Source organism: Glycine soja, chromosome 16 (genome assembly GCF_004193775.1).
Source record: "Glycine soja cultivar W05 chromosome 16, ASM419377v2, whole genome shotgun sequence".
Taxonomy (NCBI): domain Eukaryota; kingdom Viridiplantae; phylum Streptophyta; class Magnoliopsida; order Fabales; family Fabaceae; genus Glycine; species Glycine soja.
The window spans coordinates 5,680,735-5,698,980 of NC_041017.1; the positions used below are offsets into that span (position 1 = coordinate 5,680,735).

General features: G+C 26.5%; 1 protein-coding gene across 1 annotated transcript; it reads right to left on the reverse strand.

The window, feature by feature from the left end:
• Nucleotides 1-4,495: 4,495 nt before the first annotated feature.
• LOC114390661 (uncharacterized protein At3g27210-like) lies at nt 4,496-8,379 on the reverse strand. The gene is made up of 3 exons (XM_028351478.1): nt 7,857-8,379; nt 5,680-5,760; nt 4,496-5,273 (listed from the first exon to the last, which is right to left on the reverse strand). The coding sequence occupies exons 1-3, from the start codon at nt 8,092-8,094 to the stop codon at nt 4,843-4,845; spliced, it is 750 nt and encodes a 249-aa protein (XP_028207279.1). The 5' UTR covers nt 8,095-8,379; the 3' UTR covers nt 4,496-4,842.
• Between the last annotated feature and the right edge of the window lie 9,867 nt (nt 8,380-18,246).

An 18,246-nucleotide genomic window follows, 5' to 3' on the forward strand; every position in this document is an offset into this window, starting at 1 on the left:
TAGCTAAGTTTTGTTAGAAATGAATGGTTCTTACTCCTTAGTCACTTTGAGCTGTGAAATTTCATGTTACACTTATTAATGGAAGTGTTTGTTTTTTATTATGATGGTAGTGTCTAGTTGTTTTGGAACAGGAAATTCTATAGGGTTGTCTATAAAGAGTTCAGTTCTATCTCATGATATGTCGTTATTGTAGAATATGAAGTTGATGATTGGGGATTTGTTGAATAATAATGTTAAATTTCATCTGAAAAAAAAAAGATAAACAAATTTGAAGGGGCTCTACTCTGCTGCCCTCTTATGTTCAAATAACCAAGTATTTGGACTACTGAGGGGCATGAGTAAGCCATAGAAGCTTAACAAGTTGAATGTGGGATACAGGTAGTGTCTATTACTTACCACATCTCGAGACCCCAAATATAACATAAACAATTAGAGATATAAAATGTTCTTAATCATTTTCATGCCAATTTCTTTCATTTCATTTAACCTTTAAAGCTGACAACATGTTTCTGAAGGTGGTGCAAGAATGATTAGAGTTGCTTTTGGTGCCAAAACTGTATTTATAGTTTATTTATTGTTGTCAACATTTGTTCTCATTGTAAAGTTTGAAATTGAAGGCCACACGCTGCATGAGTTGAACTTGTGATTGTTACAGGACATTGCATAAATTCTTGGCAAGAGTTGTACTCTGTATGTCTGGTGTTTTTATTTCATATGGCCGAAAAAGGTTATGTCTAGCCTCTTGGGAAGTTAATCAGAAAATTTTGGTTACTTCTCATATAATAAGTGGGCTAAAAATGACCATGCTTAGAAGCTATAAGTATATAGATGCGTTAATTATTAAAAAACAAACAAACAAACTTAACATAGTCAAAGGGTAATCAGGTATGGCATGGTATTTTGACATTACGCAATTGTAACACGATTGTATCAGTCACATTTTTTCGTAATTACCTGTAATGTAAAGGTTTTCTAATTCATTAGAATGTGACCGCAATCGCAAATTAAAATCATAACTCAAAGGTTAAGTGAAAAGGAAGAATCTTAGAAGACAAGTCAGATACTTGGGCTTAAATTTATTATTTATTTTTGTAATACATGGATCAAATTCAGCAGTGGTGTTAATTTTTATAACTAAATTGATGTTTTTCAGATAATATAAGATAAAAAAAACTTTTGTCCAAGTTTTTTGTTAGTTATTTTGTGTTGGTGTGAGGTCTTTAAAGTTTTCATTTTCGAGTTTGCATGTGGTGGTGATTTTAGTTAGGATCCAAATGCTGCGAATTTACTGTTTTTTTTTTTTTTTTTTTGTATTTCGGGGATTCACTTTGTGCCATTTTTTAAGTTGTTCTTTCAAAGAAATCTTAACTTTAATATATTAATATGAAATTTGTGAACTTCAAACTTTTTTTATTTTCTGAAATAAATTCTTTGGATCAGCATTTGTGTTTTTTTTGTTACCGGGAAAACTCAATACAATTCATTATTAATATGTAAAGCAATACAAGGAGGACAATACCGGAGCAGCATGTCTTAAACTTTCTTTTGTTCACCTATTAGTCTATTACGGAGTTATATATACTAGTATCACAATGTATAACAAGTAACAACAGATATCAAACTACAACAATAGTGCCTCAATTGGTCATATGCAAAACTTATTGAACATGCTTAAGAGTATTCAAATCCAAAAGTCAGCAATTATAATGATGCGCCCCAATTATAAATTTTTTTGAAATAATTTAAGTCCCGTAAGAAAAATAGTTAATTTACTTAATCATATTAATTATTTGTATTATTATTCTAAAATTATCATTTTTTTATTTCTATTCACTTAATTGATTCTCATTAATATTTGGAGAGAAAATAATTAAGATACATAAAAAAATTAATACATCAAGAAATTTTTTTAAAAAATCTTATAAAAAAGGATAAATAAAGTTATAAAAATAATCTTATAATTAAAAACAAAAAATATAACACTTGACACCTATAAAAGTGTAGTAAGAAGCACCAAAACAACTTGTAGGTGTTACAAATATCACTGTATTGAGATGGAGAAAAAGTCAGCCTTACTGTGGCCCTAATTGTGCTTCAACATCTCCTCGTTGGAGTAGTACTTAGTAGTACTTTTACATATCAGGAAGAGTCCTCTGATAATTAGAATAATAATGTTCCTTGATATGTTATATATGAGGATAAAAATGATCAATTCCAACCGTTAAACCAAAATCTCATAATAAATCTTAAAATTTATAAAAGATTTACTAAACAGAAAATCAAATATCCAAAAAATCTAATTTGTTACGTCTTAAAACAATTTAAACTCATCGTTATCATCATGACTATTACTACTACTGTTATAATCATCATCATTACCACTTTCATGACTGCCACCACCATCAAAAACAATGGTAATGTCAACAATAATGACGACAATGACTAGTGGTGACAATGACATCATGATTGTGGTGATAGTAATGATAACTTTTAGATATTTTAGGGCATGATAAATTAGATGTTTTGCATATTTGATTTTCTATTTAGTGAATCTTTTATAAATTTTATGGTTAAATGATGTTTATTTTGAATTTAAAATATTTTTAATATAAACCTTCAATTTTAATCTAACGATTGAGAGGGTCATAGAACTGTTAGATAAAAAAATATTTTAAATTCAAATTAAAATTTCATTTAACTACAAAATCTCTAAAATACTCATGAAAATCAAATATCTAAAAGGATCTAATTTATCACTCTTAAAAATATCTCAAAAATTATTATGATCTGTCATAATCAGCACCGTAATCATGACATTTCCTTATCATCATCACCGTCATGATGACCACCGTCACTACCAAAGTAACCTTTGTAACCATTATTGTGTTCATCTGCATCACGTCCCCTCTCTCTCTCTATATATAATATGAAACTATCTGATGGCACTACCGTTAGAAACTTGAAAGCCTATAACATGCTTTCCGAGGTTGAGTTCGTTGCCCTTTGATGAGTGCTGGCAATGTTGTATGCAAGTGATGCCGGATACTTAGTTGTATCTAAGTAAAATGATTACTTCAATTAGAAATTATAACATATAGAAGCATTGATAATAAGTTTCAAGTCAAATAATATGTCTCTGTTGGTTCTGTACAAAAGAGAAATCGATGCCTACTTAATGTCGAGAAAAGACTTTAAGGAATTTGATTTCCTCGTGCTTAATTTCCCCTAAAGAGGTTTTTCCACCTACTACTATAATTTGATATCTTCTTCAGCCAAACTACAACAGCTCTCCCAAAGTCTTTTCTTCTTCAAATAGCCCCACAATTTGCCCACCAACTATTAGGATTGACAACTAATCAAACCACTCAAAATTAAGAATTCATTGAATTTGGTTTATAAACCAAATTTGTAATCCAATTAAGTTTGGCATACATTAAAATGCATTGCATTAGTAACTCGGCTTAATTATTTTGAATTTGAAGTTTAACTCGTGCATGAATCAAATGCATTCATAAGATGATGAATTTGAAGTTTTCGAATCCAAATTATTTTGATAATTAATTCATAGGATTTGAGCGAATAAATTAAACTTGTCAGGAACTAGAATTGAACTAACAAATATGGCAAATTCAAGTCGAATTTTGAAATGTATCAATTTTTATTGAATGAATTATATTGAAATAAGTTCAGCCAAATTTGACTCGATTTCACTCCTATCAACTCTATGCTAAAACTTTATTAGATCAAGTATTTGAGATTTGAAACATTTGGAGAAATAAAAATAACAAATAATCTCTGCATTTTTAGAGGAAAAAAAAAAAAAAACTCAGCACTGCCATTTTAAAACACTCATGAATAAAGTTACCAGTGAGGTATTGAAAAATTATTTATATATGAAGAAAATTTTCATTTAAACTAACACCCATGAATAAAGTTACCGGTGAGGCGTTGAAAACATATTTATATACGAAGAAATTTTTCATTTAAACATGAGTTTAAACTTTAATGATTAATTGCACTTTTTAATGATAAAATTCACCAAAAAGTAAAAAAAAAAAAAGTTGAGTATAAAATTTGTCAAAAAAAAAAATTGGAGTAAAAATGCAATTAAGTTAAAGAATAAATTAATGGAGGATAAAATTCACCCCTTTCTTAAAAGTTAGAAGTAAAATTTGCCAAAAATTAAAAAATTAGAGATAAAAAATACAATTAAGTCAAATTTTTAACTTGATGTCTTATTAATATAAATATTTTTTTTACTTTTTGAATATCATATTATTGGTATTAGGTTGTCCAGATGAATATCAAAAAATTTGACTAATCAACTTTAGTATGATTCTTTTCTATTAACCACGTTTTTTATATTCATAAGACTCGAATCTAAAATTATACTTAAAAAAATCGAATCTAATATCACTTAAACCAACAACTTATTAACACATTAAAATATTTTAACTTAAAATAATGATTCCGGTCGACAAAATGAGAATTTGACTATATGTTTGAAAACCTTGCATAAACTTAGTACATCCAAAAAAAATGTTATGATAACTAACCTTACTTAGTTGGATCATGTTTATGTATCTCACATACAATAACAGTACCTAACCTAAGTATAGAGCCAATTTAGATGATGTTATCCCCTTGAGAATGATTATGAAACCAAAAACTCATTGCTTATTGACATAAAACGTCTCTTCCGTTTGTGTACATGCTTTCAAATTCATATTACTACTTGGCTCTTTACAGGGATAACTTTAAAGATGTACATTATCATATTCAATTCATAGATCTTTAACTTCCATCATGATTATGTCTAAGAAGGTACATTGCTCATCTGAGTCATGCTGTTCCATTAGCTGCTATTGCAGGACTTGTCTTCCTCTTCCTCTCGCTGAAGCTACGACAAGAAGCCAAGCTTGGAAGGCAGCACTGAACAGATTTAACTGGTTTCTCTCTAATCGGTGCATGATCATCATTCATTGTTCTTTCACTGCTACATGCAGAATTTCCTCCCGAGACATAAGGAGTACTGTGTGCAGATTTAGGAATAAGATCATGTACCATTGTTGGTTTCACTTCTTTCTTTTCGTTGCCGAAAGTGTTCTCAGCATCATCACTTTGGTTTTCTCTGACACTTTCGCGAAAAAGATCCAACAGCTTTTTCTTTTGTGTTGTTGGAGATGGTTCCGGAACAGAACAAGGCTCAGAAGGAGTGGTTTTGTTGAGAAAAATGTGGTGCACTGGAGTGCTGCCACGAGATGGGGTAAACTCTAGATGAAAACAGAGGAATAAACAAGTCAATTGGAGGGAGAAGGGTGGGTCATGGTAAAACGTTGAGAAGAGAGAAACTATAGCAAAAGGAAAAAATATCCACAGGCTCTATAGAAGTTCTGCATTCTTCAAAAAAGTGGTTTGATAATTCATATAAATGCTAATGCTGCTGATTAAGTTATTATTTACATGACAATTTAACTGTCATATTCTAAATCATGAACCTTTCATGACTGACAATTTTGTGTTTCCTTCCAATTTTTTCCTCCATAAAATATTAACTGTGCAATGTTTCATCTCCTATTCATTGTTAAGCACATAATATGATAATCATGCCAAGTAAACAGATTAAGATGCTCTAGTAAAAAAACTGCTAAAGGAAAAGGCATTGCAGGGTATCCTTACCACCCTTTACACTATAGAAATCATCGTCACAGTCTGAGTCTAACCAGGCCTTTGAATCAAAAAATGATTCCTCTTTGCCATCTGTACAGTATAAAAATCCAAGTTCAAAAAATTGTTATATGAATATTACACTGACCAATGAATATTACCAAAAAATAATGATAATAAAAAAATGTGTATGACATATGAAGGGCTAACTTGGATTTCATTAAATGAACTAATAAAGTAATAAAAAAAATTCAAAGCGACCAGTAAAATGATAAGTTGGCTTCTTGATTCTGGAATTTTACTAGAGACAAAATCTTAGTCCTTACCACTTCATCTATTGACAAGTATTTCATAGGGCCAATGTAGTCATTTAAGTTCCTTTGTTGGAAAGGGGGGTATAAGACAGCATGAATTCAACTACTTGTAATTAGGTAACTAACATGTTAAAGTTGATAGAACTTTCCATGTCAGTTAATCTGAAATCTCAATCACAACACAGACTCTGTAAACAAGCACATGAGCCAATTCAAGTCTGCATATGGGACTCATTTATTGCAAAAGCAGTTGAGTCTACTTTCTGTTCCAGTATGTTAAGAAGACCCTACTCAACATAAAACAACATATAGTAGTCCAAGAGCCATAGCATAATTGTTAGAACAGGTCAGAAAGGCAGATTACATTGTTCGGACATTTCGTACATTTTATGATAATTAGAGTTACATTTTCCAATATTATCTTATCTTTGTCATTAAATAGCAATTTTTCCTTCATCCAATTTCAAGATAATTACTAGTTCTACAATTCTTCCTCAATAGTAACCTTCAAATGACCAGCATGTTGTGGTCCATAACTTGAAATTGACTGCAAAAATGCATAATATTTAGAGAGAATACTTATTCACAGATAGAGTTACTGCCATCAGAGTGGTGCTAAACTACTGGTCCCCAATAGGATAAAAGCTCCAAAAGGAGGGACCATGATCACTTATAAGCATTACCATAATATCATAAATAACAGTTAATACAAATTATACAATACTGTCATAATAGCCTCCATCACATGAACCTAAAATCATAAGTAGCAATCAAATCATATCATGAATGGAACCAACACTTTGCCAATGAAATGGCCTATTATACTCTGTCTATCTAAACTTTCATGCAACCAAAAACAAGTAGCACAAAGAGAGAAAGTCCTCAATTTTAGTAAAACAGGATCCTCAAGGACACTGGTGGCTTTTTGCCATATTTTAAAGCAAATAATTAGTATAATTGTTAATGGAATCCTTGCTTAAAAATAACTCTAGCAGCAAATTCATTTACAAAAAAATTACCATAAAATCATTTGTGAAGAAAAAAATATCGAAGTAAGGAGGAAGAATTTCCTATTCCTAATAAAATAAAACAAACAACTAAACAACAAAATAATACTATTTAGCAAAGTAATCATCGTTAAGGCTTAAAAAATTGCTGATGCCAATAGCCTTTTATTCAGAAAAATATCCTACCCCCACAGAGACCAAATAAAGGTAAAAAGATTCCATAGACTGCATACCCAGGACTAAAATCCATCGTAGTCATCACAAGCATATGCAACAAAAAAGCATCATGGAACTGAAGAGGCAAACACAGCATATTTGCAGAAATAGGTTCTGTTAAAATTTAAAAACAGGAGAAATACACTGTGCTATGAAAAATCAGAATAGTTTTTCTACCAACAATTTGTTTATCACAAAAAGCAATGATCATACGAAAGTACAACAGATATTTAATATATAAATCATATCAGATCGAGCAAACACCAAGGTAATCATTATAAACAATTGTAATTCAGAGAATTAAAAAAAAATACTGTAACTATGAAAAAAAGAATAATCAAAATACCATGTTTTAATATGATAATTAATTCCATAGCTGAAATTTGTAAGAATACCTCAAAGTTACAAGGCAAAACCTCTGACTACGGTAATTACAATAAAAATCCAATCTTAATATAAAAAAAACCCCAGATAAAAAAAAAAGTTTCAGTTCTGACAATTTATATCAACAAAACAGCATCTTTAAAAAAAATCTTTATATGATGATGATACATGAAAATAAAATATAAAAAAAAACAACTTTTTATGATGATGATGATTGATGAAAATAGAAAGTTTTGAAGAAAGGAAGAACCCAATAGAGAGACCCTACCGTTATCCCCACAGTCTTTGACTGAGAAGGTGGTGGTGGACCTGGAGGGTGACCACTGCTGAGGCTTAAACGCATCATCATCAGCAACAACCACAAAGTTTCCGTTTTTGGGTTTCTCTTTGTCTTCGAAGGGTGATGAAGGAATCAGAAGGCTTTCAGTTTTGGACTCAAAAGAGAGTGTTAGATGATGCTTCATGTTGGTTTGCTCGTTTCGGTGGACAGAAGAACACAAACCCATTTCACTGTTCAAGAGGAAGAAGAAGAAGAAGAAGCACCAGCTTGCAGCATATAAGAAGAGTTCATGATGTGAGAGAGAGAAGAGTGGAGTGGAAGTGAGAGAGAGAAGAGAGGTGAAGAATGAGCAAAGTGGGGGTGGAAAGAGAGGAAGAAGAGAATGAAATGAAGGAGTTTTGGCGTTATGTTATGGCAAAGGGTGGGGAAAGAGAAGAAGAAAGATGCGTTGGTAAGAAAAGAAAAGTAAAACGCCCAATGGAAGGGAGAAGAAGAAAAGATGGGGTGAAAGGAAGAGGTGATTGGCCTTCAAAGGAAAGGGGGGTTGCATCACACATATGCATTAATATTACTCTCATAAATAAACTACAAATTGGCCCCTTCACAATTTAATCAATTCTCAAAATAAAAATAATAAATTTACTCCTTTGTAAAGAAATCGTATATGTACTAAAGAGATTTAACTCAATCGATATTCTAATAGAATTTATATGTTTTGTAAACCTATTGATACTTGTTTTTTATTTTTATGAATAAAAAAATAATATATATATATATATATATAAGCTATGTAGTGTGTTCATCTTAAGCATATTATATATATATATATATATATATATATATATATATATATATATATATAAGCTATGTAGTGTGTTCATCTTAAGCATTAATCTATGAATTTAGAATAATTGTTAAGTATGAAAGTACAAAATAAATTTTTTAAAATATTTTAAGAAATAATACTAATTTATGTTTGTTTACACAAGTAAAAAAAATTACAAAAATAATTGATTTTATCAGAAGTTATCTAAAATAGTAGATTTTGATTATAATATTAATTTTTTTATAATAAAAAGTTTAGATGAGTTCTATCAGAGGTTACACATATCAATAAAACATTAATAATAGAAATTGAACTCATATTTTTTAGAATATAAGTTTGTTTCTTATCAAATATATTAAACTTTCATTTTGGATTTTTTAACCTTTTATCATTATAACATCTTAGTCTCTTCTAACAGTTTCAAGTTACATTGTTTTTTGTTTTCCTTTGTTATATTTACATAAAAAAGATATCCGATGATTTATAATTGTTATATATTACGTGTCAAAATCAGGATATTTAGATATGAATGAAAATTATATTACTTATTTCTAAAAATAGTATTTTGTATATAAATTTTTGGTTTAGATTGATTTATTATTTTTTAAAATATATTAATGTTAATGATGATTATATTATAGATTGTATTTCTTTTATTGTAGTTTGATTTGATATTCAAATCCATGTTGTTTAATTTTTGTTTTATGTCAATTGATTTATATAATAATAACATGTATTACGATTTAAAAAGTATTTCAATCAAATCAATTAATGCTACACGTAGGTTTTCATGGTTATTAAAAATGAATTTAATTTCTAAATATCCTGAAAATGGCATGTGTAAATTTCCTTTTAAAAATATTTTTGTATGTATATAAGTAGAAATAGAGTATAGAGTATAGATTTGATCCAAATTTAATATAAAAGACTATTTATGAAATGAGTAAATTTTAAGAAGTATTTGGGATGTAATTGAAATGCAATTACAGTTGATAGTATCTATTTACAAAAGAGAAAAAAAATTAATGATTAATTGGATAAAATTAAAATTAAACTTTAGGGTATCTGTTAGTAAAAGTGACAAAAGTTTATGGATAAATAAAATAACATTTGAAATTATCACTACTATTTCATATGTATATAATATCTTATAATGTTAAATTTTTTTAACTACTATTTAGTTATGATTTTTATTTTCTTTCTGTTTAAAATTTAATTCATCACTAAAATTTTCAATAAAAATTTAAGCCAACAAAGGCTTATTATTAAAATATGTATTTGAATTAATTTTTTAATTTTGATAATCTTAAATTAATTTACAATTTAAAAATGTTATATATATATATATATTACACTATTTGAAATAATTTATGAAACAATAATTTGGTAATGTAGCTAAAATCATTACTAAGAATTGTTCATATTAATAATTATTAAATTTAAATTGGGTGTAAACTATCATGGCAACCAATTAAACATCAATAATTCTCTTTCTATCCTTTTATATGACAGAATTAAACATCAATTATTAGTACATGATCAAAATTGTAATTTTCTTTCCTAAACTGAAAAATAATTTCATCATTCTCTTTGCTTAATTTAAGTTTTTTTCTTTTACTAAATGTTTATTTTAAGGTTCTTTCTCTACTTATTGGCTTTAAGTTCCTTTATGTAATAATGTGTGTATTTCCCTGTCATCAATTGGATTAGATCTGTTTTTTATTCATTGTAGAACTCTCAATTAAAATTGGTATACACCTATTAAAAGAGGCAGATCTACATTAGATCTATTCGAATTATTAGTATCCTATTCACAATAATACTACGAATAATTTAGACTAAAATTATAAAAAACTTATTTTTTATTATCATAATCTTTATCATGATAACATGCTTCTAATTTTAACAATAAAATAAAAAACAATTCTTTACTAAAATTGATAACATGATGAATTGAATCTTAGGTATACATATTTATCTCCAACATCATATATCTTACTCAATCAACTAAGTTAGACCCCCTTAATAATTATAAATTTTTAAAAACTAATATGATTTATCATTTATGTGTTTATATAAAAATACAACACATATAACATAATGACATGTTTTTATTTAGAAAAACAAATGATAATATTAATGAGGTGTCATAATATGGATCATTCGTTGATATAGAAGGTTAAGATCTTTTCATTTTATCCTCTAAGGTGTAGGGTGTACTTTAGAGGAACCTGGTCCTATAAGAACGATAGCTTTAAATAATTAAGATAAATTACAAGAATTGTAATAATTAATAAAAAAAATTATAATTGACTATTACTTTAGAATGAATGTTTGATATTTTTTTTAAAAGAATGAATATTTGATATTTATTTTAACATTAAGATGTATAAAATATTTTTTGAAATCTTGTTATAAATAAAATTTAAGTGATTTTCACTTTTGTAATGAATAAAATTTATTAATATTTTTTTTATTTATACCTCACAAACAGGAGTACAGACTATTCGAGAAACCTGGATGCATTGTGGAAGGGGAAAATTAATAAAGTAAGCAATTGAATTCGAATAAATAAAGGCGTGGTTTTTTATATCAACTTTTCTCTTTTTGTTTCTATTGCCATCGTAATCATATCAACTTTCCTATTTGATGTGTAAGTTTTCAAATCAGCAATAAGAGACAGAGAGAAGATACTTTTTTTCTTAAATAAGTTTGAGTTGATTTAGGTTAAAGCTGAAAATGATGGAATTAACTAACAATATTAACTAACATTATTGACCAAGTTGGTGTAGGAAGATAAGATTTAGTGTATGTTTAACTTTTAAAATGGTTGTTTTTTTATTTTAAAAAAAGATTATTTCATAAACTTTAAGTTAAATTAAACATGTTTTATCATAATGTTATGATTTAGCTACCATACATTCAAAGATGTAGATAACATAACTAAACATATAAACCTTAAAAATTTAATTTTAAGAGTTGAATTTACATGCACGGTCAGTTGTTTTTTACAGACAGTATAAAATTTTATATATGAAAAAAAGTGTTAAAATTTATATGCCCCCTTTCAAAAAATTATATTCCCCATTATGAAAATATTCCTTTTAATATTCGAATCGTTACATTTTTATACTCGTCAATTAATATATAATTTCAGCTAATTAATATTCTTGTCAACTTTGACAATTGCATGTTTCAACTAGCTAGTCATTCCTACCCTTTCTTTTATCTTTAAACGGAATCTCAATAAGTTTTTTCTTAAAAATTTCATTGTTCATTATAAATCTAAATTATAATTAAATATTTAAAAAAAATATTTATTTTAAGCTTAATTATAATTTATATATTTATAAATTTTACTTACATAAAATAATTATTTATTTAGTGAAGTACACCAACTAAATACCGTTTATATTTAATGATTCGACCAAAAAAATGTTCAGGTACTACGCCCTAACGGTTAACAACAACTTTTTTGTTTTTTTGTACATGTGAATACTCAACTTATTTTTTTCCCAAGTTTTATAAATTTTACATGTTTCTTTTCAATTTAAATATTTTATTTTTTTACCTATTTATTTCAAATAATTAAATATTACGCATATAATTTAAAATATATTATTTATGTTTTAAAATTAAGAAAATTTCCATACAATATATGACATACTCGATTTGTTTCAGTTTATATGATATTTTTACAAAAAAAATATTTCGAATTAGTTGTCATTTTAAAAATCAATAAAGTATTACATATTTTTTATTCATGAAATAGTTTGTGTGAGTAGTAGTTAGATACTTTACTTAATTAGAGAAATAATTCGTCCTAAAATAAGTATCTTCTTAGTTTATTTTACACTGATTTAGAAAAATTAATAAATAGATAAAAAAATAATTTTACAAAACTAACTTTTAAATAGATGAAAGAGAGTAGTATTAATATTATATTAAAAAATTAAAGTGATATTTATATATTTATTAGGAATATTGGTGAAAAAAAGTAATTAATATTACATTGAAAAGTTAAACATCACACTTATTTTGGAACAATTTTTTTTTTCCAAATGACATTTATTTTGGGACAAAAGGAGTACTGAATTAGGAAGTCGCATGAAATTTTTCAATAAAATTCAAGATATTAATTGCATTTCCTATAATACATGTGCCCAAATTTTAAATGTCATATAATATGAAACGGATGGAGTACTAATTAGGCAAATGTTAGCTAGTTCTCTTAGGACACTATTTAAGGAAATAAAAGAGAAAAATATTTTATTGAGATACATACAAATGTGTTATTTGTGATTTTTAAATATGCTCTCTTATGATTTCCAATAAAAATATTTCTCTATTAATTATTTAATCGATACTCTTAGGACACATGGTTAGCAAGATTTTGTTATTTATTATAACAATGTGAAAGCTTAGAATAAGATAAATGTTAGCCATATGATTATTGAGAGGAAAAGTTTTTATCAAAATGTGTAAATATGAGCTCTCTTATGATTTTAAATTGCACTCTCATATGGTTTTTAATAAAATCTTCTCTCTTTTATTTTTTTAACTAAGGACATTATTTAACAATTTAACAAGACCCAATAATATAAAGACAAGTGAAGAATTGAAACTACTTGTAGGTGATGGACTCACATTAACCACACTCATAACCAGTGGTGGACTTGGTCACAAATGAGGGGTGGACAAATGCACACCCTCGGTATATTCAATAAAATCACACCTATTTGCCTTTAAGTTTTATATTTTGTATCCTTTAATTTTATATATTTAAACTCTCTGAATTTAATAAATACACTCTCATACTTTAATAAAATCATGAGTATCTATCTTAAAATTTTATATTTTACACATTTTATTTTTTATGTGTTTAAATCATTATTTCATTTTTTTCACTTTTCTTATATCTTTATTCATATCTTTATCTTTATATACATATAATAATTTTTGTTAAATTTATATTTCTAAATAGATTGTCCCATTGACTCAACATCTTATATTCGTCATTGCCCATAACATCAGTGTACAATGCCCTACACATCACGAAGTTTTCTCCATAACAATTAATTTTTGCATTCAGGTTCATTAAAGAAGGTTGGGTATTTGTCTATTTCCCTGTTCCTTCCATTTTGTTCCATTTTTCTTTCTCAAACCCTTTCCCTTTGCCTAGTTCAATTATCGTATTTTTTTCTTCTTCTTATAATCTTATCTAGTTCAATTATTGGTGAGTCAACGTACATACATTAATTCAAATCAAATACGTGCATGAAAAAGTAAGGACTCGCTTGTCGTCAATACAATATATAATACTTTTTAATTGAAATGAACGAAAAGCTAGAAAGAAAGGTACTACTGAAAATGGATTCATCATTCATGTACATTCTTTGATATTTTAATGTATATATTGACTTTTATGGCAATCATAATGGAGATATGTGGAAATCATAATAGCGGGATCTATCGGATGATCATGAAACGGAAGATCATAAATATTTTATAATAATAGTATTAATATTTTATTTTCAGATTTAAATCGTTTATTTTCTTGGTTTTATTTTTCTTTCAACATCAATAATACTAATAATATAATATATATTGATAGGTATGATTCACTTGCCGATCGATTTTTTATATGACAAATATTATACTATTTCAAAGGATTTGAATCTTCAGATTAATTTTTATTTATTAATTTTTTTACAGTTAACTAATTTTTTTATCTTAGGTTAGAGACAAGGAGGGTCTCTCAACATACCATGTCATTGTTCCCATCCATGTCAACTTAAGAGGACCTTATACCATTACACATTACAAGAATTATGATTTTTAATAATTAAAAAATTGTGACAAAAATTCAAATTGTAACTAATCCTTATATCATTACATCAATCATTTGAGTTTATGTAATTAACTAATTAAAAATAAAAATAATATAAATTTAAAATGAATATTATAAAATTTAATAAACTTATCATTTAACAATTTGTTATTAAATAATATTATAAATTCTTTTTATATTGTCACTGTATATTATTTACTCTGAGTCTTACTAATTATAAAACATGTGTTTTTTCATTGGTAAATATTAGTAATTAATTGTTAATTTTCGTTAATGAAGAAATTTAAACTTATCGTCTCTTTTTCTCTCTTTTTTCATCTTTGGTATAAGTCAATTTTATAACTCCGCTCGTTATAAATACTAGTACATTTTAGAGTACTAATATGTAATAAACACTAGCACATTACTTTAAACATTTTATTATTTTTCTTTCTTATCCTATGGTGTTACTTATATTATCATTTTTTAGGTGTGTGGAAGATGCCAAAATAAGTTTTTAATTTCACTCTATAGAGTATAGAGTGGTGTAAGAATAGATTGAAAATAATGCGCCATACTTTAACATATGAGCGGTTGGCAAGTATGTCGCGGTCTCATGTCTGCTTGCGGCAATTAGTCCAAATACGCATTAAGCAACAAAAGCATTAATAGGAAATTGTCTTTATTTCCTTTTCTCCTTAGCCATGATTTGACAAATATTATTTTCATAACTTTGTTAATAGGCTATTTAAAGACTTTATATATATCATCTACAATTAATTCCAATTAACTCTTCAAAATTAGAAAATAAAAAATAAAATTAATTTTCTTTATAGTGAATAAATATATCATATTTCTTTTATACTTAAGAAATTATGAGTGTTCCTTAATTAATCATGCTGGAAACTAATCTTGCTTGTAGTGTATGTTTATCTCTAGTGTAAGGAAATTTTAAAAGAAAATCTCATATATTACACAAATATTTATAATATAAAAATATAATAGTATTTAGTGGAAACATAATTAAGTTAATAGGATTGTTTGATTATCAATAAAAAAAAACTAAAATATAAAATAAAGATACTGAAAATTTTAAATTTTAAAAGTTATCAAATTATTTAATTGATAAAATTGTTTCAATAAAGAATTGTGAATATCTCACTATATTTAATATAAATTAAAATAAAAAAAATAAACATTTTATTTTATTAAATAATTAATTAATGAAGAATTAATATTAATTTATATGATGTAAAGTTAAGAAAATGTGGACTAAAATTTAAAAAATTACATAAGTGAAAATAAGATCATTAATAGGGCCTGTAAAAAAAAAGACCATTAATAGGGATTATTTTGTTTAAGAAGCGACAACTTAAATTTATTGTATTTGGAAAAAAAAGGATGTGAAAAAAGTGGAGAAGAATTAGAAATAGTTGTTATACTTATATATTATTCAAGGATAAAATAGTCTTTAAAAAAGTGGAATGTTTTTTTTTATAAAACTCAGTAATTTTTTACTCAAAAACTCGATAATATATTATTTACCTTGATTAATGAGAGGAGACTACTTAGCACTGACCCATAAAAGCCATCATGTTAACTTGGGAAGAAAGCGGCACTTTGTGCCTCATAGTTTCTCTATATTTTTAAAAACAAAAAGAGATCAGAAAGAGATAGATAAGGAAGATATAACAGTGGGTGGTTTATAAAATTATTTACAAAAAAAGTGTGGGAGTGAAAGTTAACTACTGTAACCTGTAAACTGATGGAAAAAAGGATGTGAAAAAAGTGAAGAATTAGAAATAGTTGTTATACTTATATATTATTCAGGGGTAAAATAATCTTTAAACAAGTGAAGATAAAAAACGGTTACTAAAAAAAGTTATTTTTATTGTATAATGATATAGATAATAATTTATTGTTTAACCTGATATTGATATTGGTATGAAATAACCTTAATTTTTGTTAAGAACATATATAAATAACTGTTTTCTCTATGATACAATTTATTTAATACTCAAATACCAATTAAGATTTAAATTCTAAATAATTTAATTAAAAATACAAATTATTACCACTTATATCAAGTACTTGATAGTATAAATAATAATTTATATCCAATTCATTACACAATTTAAAAGAATTTAATTTATATATAATATTGGTATAAAATTATTTAGACGTTTGATAAGATTTAATTATTTCACTACATGATTCTATGATATACGGTAGTAAGGTAAATTTCTATGAGAAACTATTGGGGAAACACCCCTAACATGTCACTCTTAGACACATTCAATATATTTTATAAAAATAATATATACAAATTAAGCAGTAAGAAAAATGTATATAAATTAAGTTTGATTTAGAATAAAGTTTTCATAATATCCCCATTCAAATATTACTTTCTTTGACGGCGATTAGTTTTGTAGATTTGCTACCCAGTAACGTCATCATGAACTAGTTGGAACTCACTAAACAAAATTTTGTTTTTTTCTTCTTCTTCTTCTTCTTTATAACAACTTTTGCGTGGGAATGCATTCGTTGATTATGTTGATCAATAACAATATAAAATGCTGAGTTCTACAAACACCATTTATGGTTGTTAAAATAAATCCCAATTTGTTCTCTAAAAATTAAGGGTGTTGGCGTGCTGCTACAAAAATAAAATTCACTGAACTGTAGGTATAGTTGTGCACTTTAAATTAAGAAAAACAGGTTACTTAATGTAATTTTTTAAGGAATTAAACACGTTTTTTAATTTTCATGAAATAAGTCGTAATTACGATTTTGTAAATTAAAATCATAAATTTTTGTATTTTAAAAGATGCCATTTTGCATCAATTAGAAGTTGTATAAATATTTATGATTTTTATTTACAAAGTTATAATCACTCTTAAGACTTACCTGAAAATTAATTCAAAAGTGTTTTTAATAATTTCGAATGATTGAAAACGCAAGAAGAAAAAACAAGTTTTTTTTTTACATAAATTTATCATTGAATATGTAAATTGATTGACATAAGTTGTTATATTATGATTAATCAAACACCATGAAATCCAAGTGCCTTTATACCAAATCATGAAGAACAAAAAGTAAGATTATAATGGCATTAGGGATTCTCACCAACTAAGTGTTGTCACCTACATATGCCCAATGTGTCTTCATCCAGTGATGGATCAATTATCCTATGCTCTAAATAATTGTTGATTATGTGGATGTGTAGTTTCAGTTTCCACATAGCATGGGCCTCGTTTGTGCAAAATAAAAGACTGGGCCCACTCCTCAAGGGGGTGTTTGGTTATTAACTTATAATAGTCATAGAATAGGATGCCATTCTTCCATTATGTTCTCTGTTTTATTCCAATTGAAATTAACAGGTTTGATTTGACAGCAGTGCAAAAGACAACTTGAAGCTCTAGAACCATCCTTGGTAAAATTAGTTAGGACCAATCATTTTAAAGTTACAATATATTTTTGTTTCTATACAAAATAATTTGATTTTTAAACCAAATTGAATTATATATATTGTGTGATTCATACAATTAATCTCGTTTAATAGAATTATTTGATACAATTATGTTTAAATTTGATAAAATTATTATGGATACCAAAACTTTTCACCAAATATATAATATAATTTTATATCCAACATTCAAACTTACAACTTATAATTAAATTAAAATAATTTATCGTTAGTTAATTCACACATTCAGTTATAT

What these genes read in the sequence shown, in the direction of transcription:
- LOC114390661 (XM_028351478.1), bottom strand. Translation starts at nt 8,094, where the DNA reads ATGGGTTTGTGTTCTTCTGTCCACCGAAACGAGCAAACCAACATGAAG. An exon ending in CAAAGACTGTGGGGATAACG is followed by an intron (nt 5,761 to 7,856) that starts GTAGGGTCTCTC and finishes TATACTGTACAG; the next exon opens with ATGGCAAAGAGGAATCATTT. An exon ending in TTTCTATAGTGTAAAGGGTG is followed by an intron (nt 5,274 to 5,679) that starts GTAAGGATACCC and finishes GTTTTCATCTAG; the next exon opens with AGTTTACCCCATCTCGTGGC.